Consider the following 17992-nt stretch of genomic DNA (forward strand, 5'->3'; position numbering starts at 1 on the left):
TCTATAGAGATAGACAGTAGATTAGTGGTTGCCTATTGCTAGGGGTAGGGTGACTCAGAAAAATGGGGAGAAACTACTAATGGATATGGGGTTTCTTTGGGGCGATGAAAATGTTCTGAGATGGATTGTGGTGGTGGTTATGCAATACTGTGAATACACTAAAAATCATTGAATTGTACATTCTAAGTGGTTTAATTGTATGGTGTGTTAATTATATCTTTAAAAAGCTATTCAAAATATGAAAGGATATTATGAATGAACAAACTTATGCCAAAAAAATTATCTGCTTAGATGAAATGTTCTTTTAAAAATTTATTAAAATAAACACAAAAAGGAATACAAAATATGAATAATCATAATCTGTTAAAGATATTGAATCTGTAGGGGTGCCTAGGTGGCTCAGTTGGTTGAGCGTCCAACTTTGGCTCAGGTCATGATCTCACAGTCTGTGGGTTCGAGCCCCGTGTTGGGCTCTGTGCTGACAGCTCAGAGCCTGGAGCCTCCTTCAGATTCTGTGTCTCACTATCTCTCTGCCCCTGCCTCTCTCTCTCTCTCTCTCTCTCTCTCTCTCTCTCTCTGTCAAAGACAAATAAACATCAAAAAAAAGAGAGAGATTGAAGCTGTAATTTAAAAACCTCCCATAAAGAAAATTTCAGGCTGAGATGTTTCATAGGTGAATTATTCCAAACATTTAAGGAAGAAATAATACCAATCTTACTTTGATAGATGGGCTTAATCCATTTACATTTATTATAATTATTGATATATTTGAACTTATCTCTACCATACTTTTTTTCTTTTTTCTCTCTTTTCCTGATTTCTGTTGGATTTATTAAACTCATTCCTACCTCCCACCTCTACTTGTTTGAGAGGGTCTGTGTTGCATTTTTATTCTTTTAGTAGTCAGTCACCTTGAAGTTTTTGACACAGTATTTTCCTGAAGAGTCTAATTACTCAGTATTTCTCTTCTAAACATGCCTTGTTTAAGTCTATCAAAGCCCACCTTAACCACCCATTGAACACCCACAAACACTGCTCAAGCTAATCTTACTATCTTTGTCTTAGAGCTTAGATTTTACCACTTGTTAAAAAATTTTTATTTATTCTTGAGAGAGAGACACACACACAGAGTGTGAGCAGGGGAGGGACAGAGAAAGGGAGACACAGAATCAGAAGCAGGCTCCAGGTTCTGAGCTGTCATTGCAGAGCCTGATGCAGGGTTGAACTCAACAAACCACGAGATCGTGACCTGAGCCAAAGTTGGATGCTTAACTGAGCCACCCAGGTGCCCCTAGATTTTACCATTTTTAAGCAGGTTTTTTATTTGTTACAATCAATAATTAATTAAATTTACTTATTTTTTATTATTTTTTTAATGTTTATTTTTGAGACAGAGAGAGACAGAGCGTGAACAGGGGTGGGGCAGAGAGAGAGGGAGACACAGAATCTGAAACAGGCTCCAGGCTCTGAGCTGTCAGCACAGAGCCCGACGTGGGGCTCAAACTCACGGACCGTGAGATCATGACCTGAGCTGAAGTCAGACGCTTAACCAACCAAGCCACCCAAGCGCCCCTAAATTTACTTATTTTTTAAAAAGCTTTTGAATAATTTTGAGACTCTCTTTGTGGGAACTTTAAAAGAGGGCCCAGTGCCTGCCTGATACAGAACAGGTAGGTACTCACTAATGGAATCCACCCTATCCCGCCTTCCAATACACAGAGCTGTTTGTCTCTTTGGCGCTAGATGTGTGCGCTCAACAGGCATGGATTCCTCTGGGTTGGATCCATCTCATGGATAGTTGTCAAAGACTGACCTCTCCTGATGTTAATTTTGTGAATACTTTACTTCACCGTGCAGTGAGCTAAACGATGCAGGATTAAATGTTCTCATTTCTGAGCTGCGAAGTGTTGAAACTGATCAGGAAATGAAGGCAGAATGTCCATCCTTTGGAAGAAGAATCAGCCAGCCTGTGTTGCTGTCGCTCTTGGCTGCTGATTGGAGTGCAGCTGTTAAGGCAGCTGTTTCACTGTTTGCCCAACTTGAAAGGACACTGCCAAGTGGCAAATATTTTTCATAACAACATTTTACTTTTGCTAGGAAAAACAATGCATTTTTTTGAGCTCCAGCAGTGTGCCAAACATGACAGATTTATTACCCAGCAGGTTCACAACCTAGACTGAGCATGGATGCTCATTTCCATTCCTAATATTTATAAAAAGAATAAATAAGCCCCAAAGGAAGCCTCTACACAAAACATCTCTACAGCTTAATTATTTGTTGGAATGACAGCAGATTAACTTGTGAAAATGAGATATCTCTGAAAGAAAAAATGAAAATCTAGAAATGTCAAAGCAAAAAGGGAAGGGTTAAATATTTTAAACCTGTCTAATGTGACCCAAGAATTAGTTTATCCCACATATCCAGGACAGTAGCAGCAGTAGCACAGGAAACACATCATCTTCTGAATCCCCTACAAATCGTGGGTTCCATTCTGGGTCATGCAGTTAATTTGTGTTGTAATTAGAATTACTGACTAAGTTCTTAGTAAATAACTGTGTTGTATTTGACAGGCTGTGAACTGGATGGGGTAGGGCTGAGGCATTATCAACTATTTTGTTTAACGGTAAAAGCAGTATGCCAAATATAAGCATTCAAAGTTAAGAAAGCACATTTAAATGCATAACTATGATTTTCTTGCAAATCCCAAAGTGCAAAGATCATGATCATATTAGGTTGCTTTCCATCCTCAATATATTCTCCCTAGTCAGAAGTCCATGGCTTCAAAAAAGGCTTATGGAGAAATGCTCTAGGCATGTAGAGGGATCCTGTACCCACCTATTGTTTGTTCCAGTTGAAGTGATACTAGAAGTCAACCTTAACCACATTAACCACCATTAATAACATTTAGTGTGTAATTCCCACAAGCCTTTATGAAGACTGCAGAGGTTGGGCCAGAGGGAGGCATTCTTGTTTTAATACACCACCATCATCAGAGCTCGAGTAGGGATGTTTCTGAAGGTGAACTGGGCTGAACATAGTCAATGGAGGTTCTGATTTCTGTTTTCTCTACTATTTACTAAATGGTAATTAAATCATAAATGACAACAGTCTAGTCAGCCTGTTTCCTCAAATTGCAAAAGCATACATTATCACAAAGTTGGCATGACTTCTTGAAGAAAGAGGGACAAAGTTTCATACACTGGATAAAGGTTACCAAGGGAGTCAGTCAGCCACAGAAACTTTGTACTCTTGTTTTTCAGGATATGGTAAAACAGTAAATGCAAATCATGGATGAAATTTATAAGATCGCCTCCACAGAAAGGATCCAGCAGTTAGAAAAAGAACTGGCTTTGCAACTGACTGAACTAAAGTCTGAGATAGAAGAACAGGAGACTCATCAAGCTTACAGGTAAATAGTAGTAGTGAGAAGGCATGGTCTTCAGGGGCTTCAGCCCCCACTTTCACCCCATAATCTCTATCAGCTCCCTCTTATTGTTTATATAGACAATTGGCATTATCTCAAGCTCAGATTTTACAGCTGGCCATGAGTTTTTCCTGTATTCTAGTATTGCTAAGACATTTAGAGGCAATATCCTACCAAGGAAAATAGAAAAGTGCTCACAAATACCATTGTTTTAAAGTTCCAGATCCTATGGGGCGCGTGGGTGGCTCAGTTGGTTGAGCGTCCGACTTCAGCTCAGGTCATGACCTCATGCTCCGTGAGTTCAAGCCCCGTGTCAGGCTCTATGCTGACAGCTCAGAGCCTGGAGCCCGCTTCAGATTCTGTATCTCCCCCTCTCTCTGCCCCTCCCCTGCTCATGCTCTGTCTCTATCTCAAAAATTAAAAAAAATTAAAAAAACAAAAATTTAAAGTTCCAGATGTTATTATACAAATCATGCTAAGTGCAAAGAGGTCTCATTTTTTCCAAAAATATTTTAATTGAATTTGACCTTGATTTTGATGAGGCATATAAAAACTGAAATAATGCTAGATATTCGGTAATGAATTCTGCAAATGGTATTTTATTAGGAGCTTTTCTATAGGTAAATGCATCCAATGATAGCAATCTCTTTTGAAGAAACAAGGTAAAAAGATCAGCCCCTAAGTGGCAAGTCTCATGGGCTCAGGATCTTCAAATCCCTCTCTTTCTATTATTGCTACAATTGGTCAAGAGGAACAATATGAGGTCCCTGTTAGGTTGAATAGCCAAGTAAACACAACGTGGATGGTGAGGGTTGGGGAAAGAAGATCAGGGGAAGAAGCAGTAAATATATGCATTATTACCTCATTCCAAAGATGATTCTGAAGAACTAGTATTTAGTGTGTTTTATAATTTGTATTTGAAGCCACTGGTTGTAGGAAGCAGATCAAAGATTGTATGATGAAGCGAAAAGGTAATGGAATCACGCAAGTCATTATTTCTCTCAACTTTGGTTTCTTTCTGTGAAGAATAAGGTTACAAATCTGTACCTTGCCTATATTATAAGGATCAAGTGAGGTAATGCATGTTAAAGCACTTTGAAAACTAGAAGACACTGTACAAAGATCAAGTGTCAGTATTGTTACAGCTTCAGTGTCTCAGGGTCAAACAAGTGTCTCCTCTTTGTACATTGTGTTAGAAAGTCTTCCTGGGGGGGCGCCTGGGTGGCGCAGTCGGTTAAGCGTCCGACTTCAGCCAGGTCACGATCTCTCCGTCCGGGAGTTCGAGCCCCGCGTCGGGCTCTGGGCTGATGGCTCAGAGCCTGGAGCCTGTTTCCGATTCTGCGTCTCCCTCTCTCTCTGCCCTCCCCCGTTCATGCTCTGTCTCTCTCTGTCCCAAAAATAAAATAAAAAAAAAAAAAAAAAGAAAGTCTTCCTGGGGCGCCTGGGTGGCGCAGTCGGTTAAGCGTCCGACTTCAGCCAGGTCACGATCTTGCGGTCCGTGAGTTCGAGCCCCGCGTCGGGCTCTGGGCTGATGGCTCAGAGCCTGGAACCTGTTTCCGATTCTGTGTCTCCCTCTCTCTCTGCCCCTCCCCCGTTCATGCTCTGTCTCTGTCCCCAAAAAAATAAATAAACGTTGAAAAAAAAGTTAAAAAAAAAAAAGAAAGTCTTCCTGAAGTCTCTTTTATTTTTTAGAATAGAGTGATGGGAAATCTCTGGACACTTGTATTTCTCTACTCCCCCCAAACCACTTATCACTGCACCTGGAAGAATCTACTTATTAATTCAATCAATACTGAGCACCTTCTATTTGCCAGGTGTTGTGCTAGGTTCTGGAGTCCAAGGAAAATGGAAAATGTACACTTCAAATAATCACTTTAGTATTCTCATTACCCACTAGATTCGAAAATGTATTAAGAACTGTAGTATAGTGGTGCCTTGGTAATTTTTCTTTTTTTTTTTTTTCCTGGTTATCTATTATCAGTTTACCCCCAAACCCAGGTCTTTGTAGTGGTTAAATGTCTCATAAGTGCTTGGCTGAGTGAATAGGTGAACGACTGTATGCTGAATAAACAATACTAGATTGAACACATGGGTGGATTTTTATGGGTTCAGGTACACACCACTCTTTTACGTCATTCATAGACACTTGGAGATGAACTGAGATGAAAAACATGATTTGAATAAGAGAAGGTTTAGGCAGCTAAGCCCAGGACACTGCTCAATCTTCCAGCATGCCAAAAAAATCAGAAGACAAGAGGGCAGGAAAGGGATGGGTTTCTTCTGTTTCCCTGACTGCCTGTTCCCTTTCTAGTTGGTTACTGGTTCTCCACCTCCATGAGGTTGCAGCCAGGATTCAGGCACCCAGTAATCACAGAAACTACAGCTTTGATTTATTAGTGCTTTTACTCTTAAGGCTTTTTCAGAGCTTGCCTCATTTTTTTCATCAAAGCCAAGATACGAGGAGATAGGGAGGCATTATCTCCAACTTCAGTTGGGAATTCAACACAAATGGCTCAGTGAGTTGCTTAGACTCATGCAGCTGAGGGACCTCCTGTCTGGTCTTTTCACAGGACCACTGCCTATAGTGGGGGTAGAGGGCCTGCTGACAAGGATACAAACTAACAGTCTATTTTCATCTTTCCTTAAAACTTACCCATGGGGACTAATAGGGTCATATGAACAACATTAACCTGAATTTCATTGCCTACAGTCCCTCTCAAATCTCTAGGTGGTTTCTCACATGTGTTTCACAGCTACCTGCTGTGGCTTCCTTGCCAATGTCTGCAAAGTTTTATCTTGAGAAAGTGATGTCTATACCAGGGTTGCTGTACTCTGATGTTCCCAAAGCTGCCAAGCCTTGGAGTGTATCTTACCCCCAATGAGGAGAGCTCCCTTCTTCCTTTCACAGGGTCCCCCTTCATTACTGGGCCCCACGGCTGTGCTACTTGTGCCTTCCCATGTCAGAGCCCATGGTGCAAACAACTCCTTCGTGACTAGGTTAAGACAGTACAACTCAGTTAAAATAATTTTCAAAGTATTTCATGTTTAATAAATTAGCAAGAGCACAACAATAAAAACATCTTGTTTAAACTGATACTAGTTTTGTGTAGGGTGAAAGAGATGTCTGATAAGCATAGTACTCGTTAGAGATGAGGTTACTGGAGGAAATATGTGTGTGTGTGGGGGGGGGGGGGGAATCTTAATCATTGTGCTTCTTCCGGTACTCTGGAATTGAAAATAGAGAGGTAAATCAAGGAGAGTAGGGAAAAGCCATGTTAGAGTGAAGGAAAGGAAAATTGGCCCATGGAAAGGCTTAGCAAACATGAGTTAGACACAAGAGAGATTCAGACTAAGACAGAAGCACATGGTCTTTACATGCTCTCAATAATCCAGTATAATATGACATAGTTATTTAGAAATGAGCAGTTCTGAAGAGTAATCAGGGCCTATCTATAATTTGGTTTATTACAGTTTCTATAATTACAGCTTCTGTTGCATAAATCTTTCTGCAGCTCTATTCGAATGCCCAAGGACATTTCTTACTTTCGAAGAGAAAGGGAATTGGCTCTAAAGAAAACTTTACAGGTGAGTAGGAGAGTGTAATTGTAATACACAATTGTACTGTAATACAACAATACACTGGATTTTGCTAACTTTTTGAAACATTTAGCAAGAAAACTTTATTTTCAGCAAACAACCAGCTGATGTTATTGACAGTGTTATGAGAGCAAAACAGCCCAATGCTCACTGCTAGATCAGAGTAGGCCACTACTTCTTTGGAGATACCTGTTTTTTGTGATGTTTTGAAATTTTACAGTTTCTTGACTTGTGCTATTACAATTCGTTATTTGGAAACCGAAGTATAACAGTATAACATGTTGTGTAAAAACTATCAGAAATTGAATATCATTTGCTGTCGTAAACAATGGTAATTTTTCCTTATTTCTTTGTTTGCCTGTTCTGCTGCCTGGGGTTCAGGTGGCTGAGTCAAAGCCCCTTGTTGTTCAAGCAGATGTCATGCAGAGGGAGCTAGAGAGCTGCCTAAGAAGAGAGTACACTCCTGAAAATTTACCTTTGCTTCTGTTGCAGGTAAGAGTCACGCTGCAATTTGAAAAACAGATCTGGAAATTAATAGAAGTTTAGTTATCGTCACTAAACTATTGACTAAGTTTCTATCAATTACTCCCTGTGCTGGTATTATGAGGCAATACAATACTAAGAAAGTCTCAGCCCTCAAAAAGCTGTTGACTTAGCTAGGGAATATATTTCTGAAAATGTATTTTAAGAAAATAACTCAAAATATGATAGAAAACATTTTCCATAAAGATTATTATTGCAACATTACAATAAAAGTGAAAAAATCAGAATTGCCTAAATATCAAACAATAAGAGAGTTAAGAAAAATAGCATAATACTGGATAGAATACTGTTCTACCATTAAATATTTTTTAGCATAAGAAACTATTCTGTTATTATGTAATATTAGTTGACAAAAACTAAGGTGTGTGTGTTTCATAATAACGGTCATATAATATATAGAAAAAACACTTGAAGGACATAGACCAAAATGTTAGCAATCACTGTCTTTGGATGGCAGAACAATGAATCTCTTCTTTTTACTTTTATATATTTTCTAAATTTCTTATAATAAGCATGTATTGCTTTGGTTTTTAAAACTCTTTGTTCTTTACTCTTATGTTATGAGTTATATTCTCACTCTGCATGCAAATTAGTTCATTAGCAACTAGCAATTAATGAATAAATTAATCACAAAGAAATAAAAGATGTTGAGATTCTATTTGCCACCTAAACTTTTGTGATTATCTTCATCTAAGATTCACTTTCCTACCATTCTGGCACTCTTCATTCTTGTGTGTATATCTGTGATTGTCAGCGGAGAGAAGGGGAGACTGGAGATGGTGGACATCTGGCAGCGTCTAGAGACAGTTTGTCACAATTTGGGAGAGGAATGGATTCCTACTGGCATCTAGTGGGTGGAGGCCAGGGAGGCTGCTACATATTTTACTATGCACAGAATAGCCACACCACAAAGAATTATCCAGTCCCAAATGTCAATAGTGCTGGGTTTAAGAAACCTTGGTGTAGCCTAAGCTTCCATATGATATAATTTATCTTCTGCCTAGAGAACAGACTTTAGGGGCGCCTGGGTGGCTCAGTCAGTTAAGCTTCTGACTTCAGCTCAGGTCATGATCTCACCGTTTGTGGGTTCAAGCCCCATGTTGGGTTCTGTACTGACAGCTCAGAGTCTGGAGCCTGCTTTGGATTCTGTGTCTTTCTCTGTCCCTCCCCTGCTTGTGTTTGCTTTCTCTCAAAAATAAATAAATAAACTTAAAAAAAAAAAAAAGAACAGACTTTAACATGTCTTGTACTGCCGATCGGCCATGAATAAATTCTCTGTCTTTGCTTTTTTTTTTGCAAAAATCTTCATTTTGCCTTCATTTTAGAAAGGTATTTTTGTTGAATGTAAAATTCTAGGTTGATAGTTTTTCTTCTTTGTCACTTTAAAGATGTTGCTCCACTGTCTTCTGGCATAGATAGTTTTCATTTCCTAACACAATGTGTCCTTTTGTTCTATGGGTGCTTTTAAGATTTTCTCTTAGGGGTGTCTAGGTGGCACAGTACATTGGGCATCCAACTTCGGCTCAGGTCATGATCTTGCTGTTCTCAAGTTCAAACCCTTCATCGGGCTCTGTGCTGACAGCTCAGAGCCTGGAGCCTGTTTCAGATTCTGTGTCTCCCTCTCTCTCTCTGCCCCTTCCCTGCTTGTGCTTGCTCTCTCTCTCAAAAATAAACATTAAAAAAATTTTTAATTAAAAAAAAAGATTTTCTCTAATGGTTTTAAGCTATTTGACTGTGGTATTCCTTGATGAGTTTTTCTTTATGTTTCTCTTGCTAGGAGTTGGTTGACCTACTTGGATTGTGATTTTTATCATTTTCATCAGTTTTTGAAAGTTTTCAAATATTATTTCTTTAAATATATTTTCCATCTCCTTCCTTCCTTCTGGGACTCTGATTAGACATTTGTTCAATCACTTTGTATCATTCTGTAAGTCAACGAAGCTCTGTTAATTTATTCTCAGTCTTTTTTTTTCCCTCAGTGCTTCATTTTGTATAGTTTCTATTGCTATATCTTCAAGTTCACTAATCTTTTCTTCTGCACTAAGCTGCTGTTAATCATATCCAATGAATTTTTCATTTCATATATTGTAGTTTTCTTTTGTACTTCTATTTGATTTTTTTGGTATTTTTCATTTCTCTCCTTATTATGTTCACATTTTCCTTTAGTCATTCTTATAAAAAAATGATTATTTATATTTGAAAGAGAGAGATAGAATGTGAGCAGGGGAGGGGCAGAGAGAGAGGGAGACACAGAATCCAAAGCAGGCTCCAGGCTCTGAGCTGTCAGCATAGAGCCCGACACGGTGCTTGAACCCATGAACCATGAGATCGTGACCTGAGCCACAGTTGGATGCTTAACTGACTGAGCCACCCAGGTGCCTCTTCCTTTCAGTCCTTGAACATGCTGTGCATATTAGTATATTAGCTCTTTTAAAGTTCTTATTCGCTAATTTCATCACTGGTGCCATTTCTGGGTCTGATTCTCTTCATTAATTTTTCTCCTGCTTTTGGGTCACATTTTCCTGCTTCTTTGCATGTCTAGTAATTTTTTTTGACACTGGACATTTCAATCTTACATTTTTGTATGCTGATTTTTTTTAATTTACATCCAAGTTAGTTAACATATAGTGCAATAATGATTTCAGTAGATTCCAGAAATCCATTCCCTATGTATAACACCTAGTGCTCATCCCAACAAGTGTCTTTCTTAATGCCCCTTATGCTTTTAGCCCACCCCTCTCACCCACAACCCCTCCAGCAATGAATGCTGGTTTTTTAAATTCCTTTTAAAGAGTATTGGAGTTTATTCTGACAGGCATTTAAGTTGTAGATCGGCTTCATACTTTCAAGGCTTGGTATCAAGCTAGATCAAGTTTAGACTAACTTTCACTCAGGATCATTTATCCTTATTACTAAAGTGTGACTCTTCTGGTGTCTCCACTGAACGTGTCAGGTGCCAATGAGGACTCTTCCCTTTAACTGGAACTTGAACATTTCTTGTCCCTGTATGAACTGTGAGAACTATTCAGTTTATACTTCCCTAGTCAGTTATTCTTTGCATGGCCTCATGGAGTTTCACCCTCTGTATGCATAGTTTAATAGTCAGCAAAAAGCTCAAAGAGATCTCCATGCAGATTTCTGGAGCCCTTTCTCTGCACAACATCCCTCTCTCCAGTACTCTGCCCTGCAAATTCCAGCTGACTCAGCCTCTGAAGCTTCAATTTCTCTCTCCTTAACTCAGAGAGACTGCCGTGCTCTGTTTGGGATTTCCTCTCTTATTCTGTGGTTCAGAAACTGGCTTCTTCAGGCAGAAAACCAAGGTGATTGTAGGGCTCATTTCATTTGTGTCCTTCAAGGACCACAGTCCTGCATTGTGTGTTGTTTTATGTCAGAAAATAGTTGTCCTGTTTATTTTGTCCTATTTTCTAGTTATTTATGATGGAAGGATGAGTCTGTTCCTACCTGTTCCATCATGGCCAGTATTATATTTATTATCATAAATAAAACATTAAAAATGGTTGGTTTATTTGACTATTTTTAAGTATAAATAAAATTTCTGGTCTAAGATTAAAAGCTATAATCTTACCTATAATGTGCTTTGTATTTTTAGACTTATAACTTCAGTTTTTAAGAACTTTTCAGTGTAGCCTTAGACAATTGTACAGGCTTTTATGTCACTTCTCAAATTGTTGACTAAATGATAAAGTACCATCTGTTAGATTGGCAACATATCATATAGATTTAGAAATAACTACTTGCTTCATTTAAAGTTTAATGGTGTCTTGAGCCAGGTTTCTTAATTTTATGATCTTCGAGTAGGAAAAATCCATCATTCTGAAGCAACCAGAGAGTGATTTTCCTATTGTTAGTGTTCTTAAGACTTAATTCAGTCTTTCTACTATAATTGTATTCTAAGTGTTAATTTTTATCATTGTTTTTGTTAAAGTATTATACAGAGAGAATTACCCAGCTGGCCCAGAGTAAATATTTACACATGCTTAGATGGAAGAGGTTTTGCCAGCACAGTAAGATTATGGAGCAACTTTATCCTCTTTACAAGGTAGGAATCTCAAGAACAGAACCTATGGGCTCTTTTTTTTTTTTTTTTAGAGAAAGAGTGGTGTGGGGGACAGAGAGAGAGAGAGAGAGCGAGAGAGAGAGAGAGAGAATATTTTAAGCAGGCTCCACACTCAGCACAGAGCTTGACACAGGGCTTTATCTCACAACTGGAAGATCATGACTCGAGCCAAAATCAAGGGTCAGATGCTTAACCATCTGAGCCACCCAGGCACCCCTCTTTTTTATAATGAAACAAAATGATCAATAAGCTTGTCAATACACATTATGAAGTATGGTCATCATACCTGTACATTAGATCTCTAGACTCATTCATCTTGCACAACTGCCAATCTATACGCTTTGACCAATATTTCTCCACTCTCTAGTCCCTGGTAACCACTGTTCTACTCTCTGCTTCTATGAGTTCAACTTTTTTAAAAAAATCATCATGTAATCATACAGTATTTGTCTTTCTCTGTCTCAGTTATTTCACTTAGCATAACATCCTCCAAGTCCATCCCTAACGTCAGTCACAGGTGTTAGGATTTCCTTCTTTCTCATTACTGAATAATATTCCATTGTGTGTAATATACCACATCTTCTTTATTCATTCATCCATAAGCAGACTCTTAGACTGTTTCTGTATCTTGGCTATTGAGAATAATGTTTCAGTGGCCATGGGAATACAGATATCTCTTTGAGATATTGATTTTGTTTTATTTAGATATGTCCCCAGAAGTGGGATTGTTAGATTATATGGTATTTCTATTTTTAATTTTTTGAGGAATCTCCATACTGTTTTTCAACAGTGTAGCTTTTCAGTTTTTTTAAGTCATGGCTAAAGATGGTAAAGGAACTAATGGATGCACCTATTTACCTGTTCTGCCTGTGGCAGAAGATAATGGCAACTATTTTTAAGGATGAGATTTAAAGGAACTTTTGTATAATAGAAAATGCATTTTTCTAAGCCATACAGAGAAAGACAGATACCATATGGTTTCACTCTTATGTGGATCTTGAGAAACTTAACAGAATCCCGTGGGGGAGGGGAAGGAAAAAAAAAAAGAGGTTAGAGTGGGAGAGAGCCAAAGCATAAGAGACTGTTAAAAACTGAGAACAAACTGAGGGTTGATGGGGGGTGGGAGGGAGGGAAGGGTGGGTGATGGGTATTGAGGAGGGCACCTTTTGGGATGAGCACTGGGTGTTGTATGGAAACCAATTTGACAATAAATTTCATATATTGAAAAAAAAAAAAAGAAAAGAAAATGCATTTTTCTTCATGGATTTGGCCTCCTGTGCTCTAGATAAAAAGCTAAGAAACCCCCTATAGTTACCAAACATCCATATGCACTGACTCTTTGCTTCTCTCTCTCCTAAGAATATGACTGCTGCCCTTGTCAGTCAAATTCAGAATGTGAAAGAATTTTGATATTCTAGGAGCCTCTTATTTGGCCCCTAAACAGCATTAGCCTATGCTTGGAAGCAAATGACACAAGAGAACAGCTTGCAAATAATCGTGTTCTGACTCTGCCTTCCTCTTAAACAGAAACAAGTTGCCTACATTATGCAGGAATACAATGATGCCCTTCAGAGAGCTGAAAGATTGTCTGTTGCACGAGAAAACTTCCTTCTGGGAAAAAACAATCCTTCTAACTTAGTGACACAAGAAGACCTGACTATTTACACAAAGTGGATTGTGTGTCACCTACACTCGCTCAGGACTGTTCACCACTACCTACGGGTATGTGAAACATAGTTATATGATAATATAGTGCCCTCCCATGATGGTCAGCATTGTTTTTTCACACCTGTCACCTACTTTTGGATTGTCACTGCTTCTGTGTTCTCCTTGCCCTACGAATGACAGGAAAATAGTCATTAGCTTTATTCTTTGAAACCTTTGAAAATGTTTTTTTTTTGAAAACTTGCTCTAATGAAACCACTCCATTAATTTAGTTTTTTCAAACATGTGTCTGCTGTATTATTGCATATTCACTCTGCAAGTTCTTGTTCTCATCATCTTGTTCAGAATTTATGATGTCCCATTTAGATCTGCTTTTTTATTCAGCAGTATCTAATAAGGGTCTAATACATGCCAGGTACATGTCCAGGGCCATGAAACAACAATATGGGCTTTGCTGAAAAAAGTAACTGGGTCCCAGGCTGGAAGGGAAATGAGCAAGTAAATATTCAACTGAAATACCATGTGGTAAGAAAGAATAGGATGGAATAGAAAAGAACAGAATGAGTATAATCACAGAGTAAATAGAGTCACCAATGAGAGGCTGTAACCCAGGCTAGAGGCATCAGAAAGGAGTGATGTGATCATATGTCTATTTTAGGAAGATTATTATTTTGCTACCTAAATCTTTTCCTACTCGTCTATGGCTCATCTCAGTGATAATACCATCCACTGAATTACCCAAACCAGAAAACTGGCCATCATCCTAACTTCAGTCCTTCCCTAGTTGGTCACTATGGTGTCTACCTGTGAGTCCTCTCTCCCCAGTCACATGACATAATAACACTGTGCTCATAAGTCTTTGTCCCCCCATTAAACTGTGAACTCTTTGAGGTTGGTCTATGTCTTATTCTTTTTTTTTAATAATTTTTTTAACGTTTATTTATTTTTGAGACAGAGAGAGACAGAGCATGAATGGGGGAGGGTCAGAGAGAGAGGGAGACACAGAATCTGAAACAGGCTCCAGGCTCTGAGCTGTCAGCACAGAGCCTGACGCGGGCTCAAATTCACGGACCATGAGATCATGACCTGAGCCAAAGTCAAGATGCTTAACCAACTGAGCCACCCAGGTGCCCCAAGTCCATGTCTTATTCTTGTTGGTATCCCTAATACCTCACACAGTGTCTTGTCCATAATGGATGCTTGATCAATGTAGACCCACTTAGAGGTTCAGGTTGCTTAGTGTTGGTGACCACAACAAGTCTCCCAGATCCAGATTTAGCACCCCATGTTTGAGCAGGTTACTAAGACCCGCCTCTATCTCCTCCTCCTCTATCAAAGCAAAGGGCTGCTCCTGAACCTAAGTCTGGAAGCTTCTGTGAGAATTGAGTTGACATGTGGCCTCTTGGTTGTGCCCTTCTATAGTCCCTCCAGTATTTGCCCATCTCCAAAGTGCTGAGTGTAGCTATTGATGAATTTCCTGAGGCTTGTCAGGAGAATGAAAATGTATGTGTTGATGACATCGACCCTAATATCCAGAGTTCTGGATCTCTAGACCCTGTGGATACCAGCATTTCAGGTAAGAAATCAGTCTTCTCTCTCCTTGGGTAATGTGGAGAAAGAAGATTGTGGTTTTGCACATGTGTTGTTTTATGGCATTGATCTTGCTTGACATTTTTCTATAAGCCAAGAAGTTATATCTTCTTAATAAACAAGTATTAATTTAATATTTTATGATGGAAAAAATAAGAAAAATACTTTTCTTAGACATTATTATCTCCCTCTTTATAACTGGCAAATAAAGAGAGAGGGAGAAAAGCAATGAACTTGAAGTTGAGAGTACTAGGTTCCAGATATATTTCTGTAGTGCCCTCACCGTGGGCCTGTTTAGGTCATTTCATCTCTTTGGGCTTCAATTTATTCATCTCCAAAATACACCTTTCAGATTAAGTGAAACCTAAGGTCTCTTTCAGTTTTACTATTACATGTTTAAAAAATAAGTTCCTTATCTGAATCAATTTAATGGTCCTCCTGCCCTTACCTTGTGTTATAGATAACTAAGAAACCTAATCAGGTTTCTACTCTGAGTGGCATATTTGCTTGGGATATGTACAGGGTGACACAGGAGCACCTGAAGTGGCAGCCATCTTAGTTGTAGGGAATCAGAGAAGGCGTCTCAGAGGAAGGCCGTATGAACTGGGTCCTTAACAATGAGCAGGAGTGAGCCAGGCAAAAGGAGATAAAAGCTCTCACTTTCTTCTAATTTGTGGGTTAATTTATAAATCATAATCTTTGTTTACCACAAAGGACTATAGTTAGTTCTCCCACTAAGTCATTCTTCAAAGGGTCTGTTGGGTTTCTCCTACAGGCTGTGTGAAGGTGAGTGGTCCTTGCTACCTCCCCCAGAAAGCCAGCATCAAGGGTTTGTCAGATAGGCATGGCCCAGGATGGCCTGGCCTGTAAATTGTGCCAGAGAAGCTTGGGCAAAGAGCAGAATGGGCCTCCCTGTGAACAGAGAAGCTCCTGCCTCAGTTATCTCGCAGAACACTCCATTTTCCCTCCCTGATTAGTGTTTACTGGTCTTAGTGTTCTTGGTTTTGGTTTTTTTGTTTTGTTTTGTTTTGTTTTGTTTTGCTTTGTTTTAGGGCTGACAAGAACAGAAGCTGCTTTCTCCCTGCCCCAACACATGACTGAAAGAGAAGGACTGAAACCCCAGCTGAGGCTCCTGCTCTCCCATTTTAATATCCCATATGACGTGGAAGAGCTAAGGGATGCTACTAAGGAAATGGAACTCTTTAACCTGGTACTTGATGGACTCTTTCTTAATACAAAGATAGGTGTTCATGAAAGAAAACACTACTGTTTGCCACAAAGTTGGATATTTATGCTGCCTCAATTGTTTCTAGAGTGATAAAATTTAATTGTAATAGGTGAGATTTAGATTAGCACTTGAACTTCCCCTCTGTAAGAGTACTGGGTCTCTTGAATATACAACACAGAGGGATCACAGGATTTATTTTTCTGTAGAATTTAAAGAAAGAGTAGTTTATAGTCCATAGTAGATGGTATAAAAGTAGCCAAGACTTGGAAGATTTGCATAATGGAGTTGTCTAGTGTCTTGAGCCCTTCGATTCTCGGAATGTGTTGTAGTAGCTCTCCTATTGGCAAAAATTCTTTAAATTCAATAGAGTTTTATATTATGTAGTGATTTTTTAAAGTCATGCAGTCTGCTGAACTAGAACAGTGTTGCACTTCCTTTAAAAAAAAAAAAACTCGTTGGGGCGCCTGGGTGGCGCAGTCGGTTGAGCGTCCGACTTCAGCCAGGTCATGATCTCGCGGTCCGTGAGTTCGAGCCCCGCGTCAGGCTCTGGGCTGATGGCTCGGAGCCTGGAGCCTGTTTCCGATTCTGTGTCTCCCTCTCTCTCTGCCCCTCCCCCGTTCATGCTCTGTCTCTCTCTGTCCCAAAAATAAATAAAAACGTTGAAAAAAAAATTAAAAAAAAAAACTCGTATTAATAGAAACCATGTTAAAACTCATTTCAAAGGGAAAAAATAGAATTATGTATGGATAGCTTTAAATTTAGAATATAAAGTTTTCAGCCAAAGCATCAATAATAAAGATATTACTTTAGGTCTGGGTGTGGAATTTTGCAAGCATATGTATTCGCTAGGGAAAAATAGTAAATTGATTGATCCAAACAGGCAAAACTAAAATCTGAATGTGTTTGAATGCTCTTTGTGTAAGAAGGAGCCACTGTCCTCCCTGTCACCATTTGCCTTGACATTCAACTTTCACTTCCATGTGTGCTTGTTCCAGCATGATTTTACTAGGATTATTTCTGCTAATATGTAACATGGTCTCTTTAACCGGTCCCTGAAACCGGTGGTATCACATGTCCTCTGGTTTCTTTGAAGGTGATGATGTTTCAGCTCTTGCCTTTCTTTGCAGCAGAGCCCTTCTAGGGAGTACCTTACCCTCATTATCAGCAAGCATAGTGATAAACAAAAACTGGAATTGGAATAAGACGGTGTTTTTAAAAGAGTCAAAAAAAAAACAAAAATAAATGATAACACAGTAGCTATCATCAATGATAACAAACCAACCAACCAACCCATGAAGCTGCTGAGCAGACTTGTTCCAAAAGAACAGCTTGTTTCCTTTACATAGCAATAGTTTCCACTTCTGATTATTTTGAACGTTTTTTTCTAATTTATTTTTGAGAGAGACCAAGTGTGAGCGGGGAGGGGCAGAGAAAGAGGGAGACAGAATCTGAAGCAGGTTCCAGGTTCTGAGCTGTCAGCAGAGCCAGATGCGGGGCCTCAAACTCGTGACCCACGAGATGATGACCTGAGCTGAAGTCAGATGCTTAACCAACTGAGCCACCCAGGCTCCCCCTCCACTTCTGATTTTCTTATAACAGTGTTATGTGCAGTGCTTGTGCTCACAAGATAATCACATTACAACAATTTTTTGTTCGTGTAGGAAGAGTTCTTATATTTGGGTACTGTTTATTCTGGTTCTCTAATTCCTTAGAGCAGAGTCAGCAAATGACAGCTGCAGGCCACCACCTGTTTTGTTTTGTTTTTTAATAAAGTTTTATTGGAATTCATCCATGCCCACTAGTTTACATATTACTATGACTGCTTTCATACCACAAATGCAGAGTTGAGTATTTGCAACAGAGACTA

The 17992-nt window shown here is 39.1% G+C and overlaps 1 protein-coding gene across 1 annotated transcript in view; it reads left to right on the forward strand.

The window, feature by feature from the left end:
- The window catches only part of LOC125165943 (uncharacterized), a 178628-nt gene that overhangs the window by 20422 nt on the left and 140214 nt on the right, over window positions 1-17992 (forward strand). Inside the window, exons 2-8 of the mRNA XM_047859469.1 lie at window positions 3261-3409; window positions 6937-7009; window positions 7403-7513; window positions 11511-11624; window positions 13170-13364; window positions 14730-14883; window positions 15950-16107. Of these exons, the coding sequence (XP_047715425.1) occupies window positions 3279-3409; window positions 6937-7009; window positions 7403-7513; window positions 11511-11624; window positions 13170-13364; window positions 14730-14883; window positions 15950-16107 (936 nt within the window). The 5' untranslated portion in view covers window positions 3261-3278. The remainder of the gene's footprint in view (window positions 1-3260; window positions 3410-6936; window positions 7010-7402; window positions 7514-11510; window positions 11625-13169; window positions 13365-14729; window positions 14884-15949; window positions 16108-17992) is intronic.

This window comes from Prionailurus viverrinus, chromosome B2, assembly GCF_022837055.1.
Source record: "Prionailurus viverrinus isolate Anna chromosome B2, UM_Priviv_1.0, whole genome shotgun sequence".
NCBI lineage: Eukaryota > Metazoa > Chordata > Mammalia > Carnivora > Felidae > Prionailurus > Prionailurus viverrinus.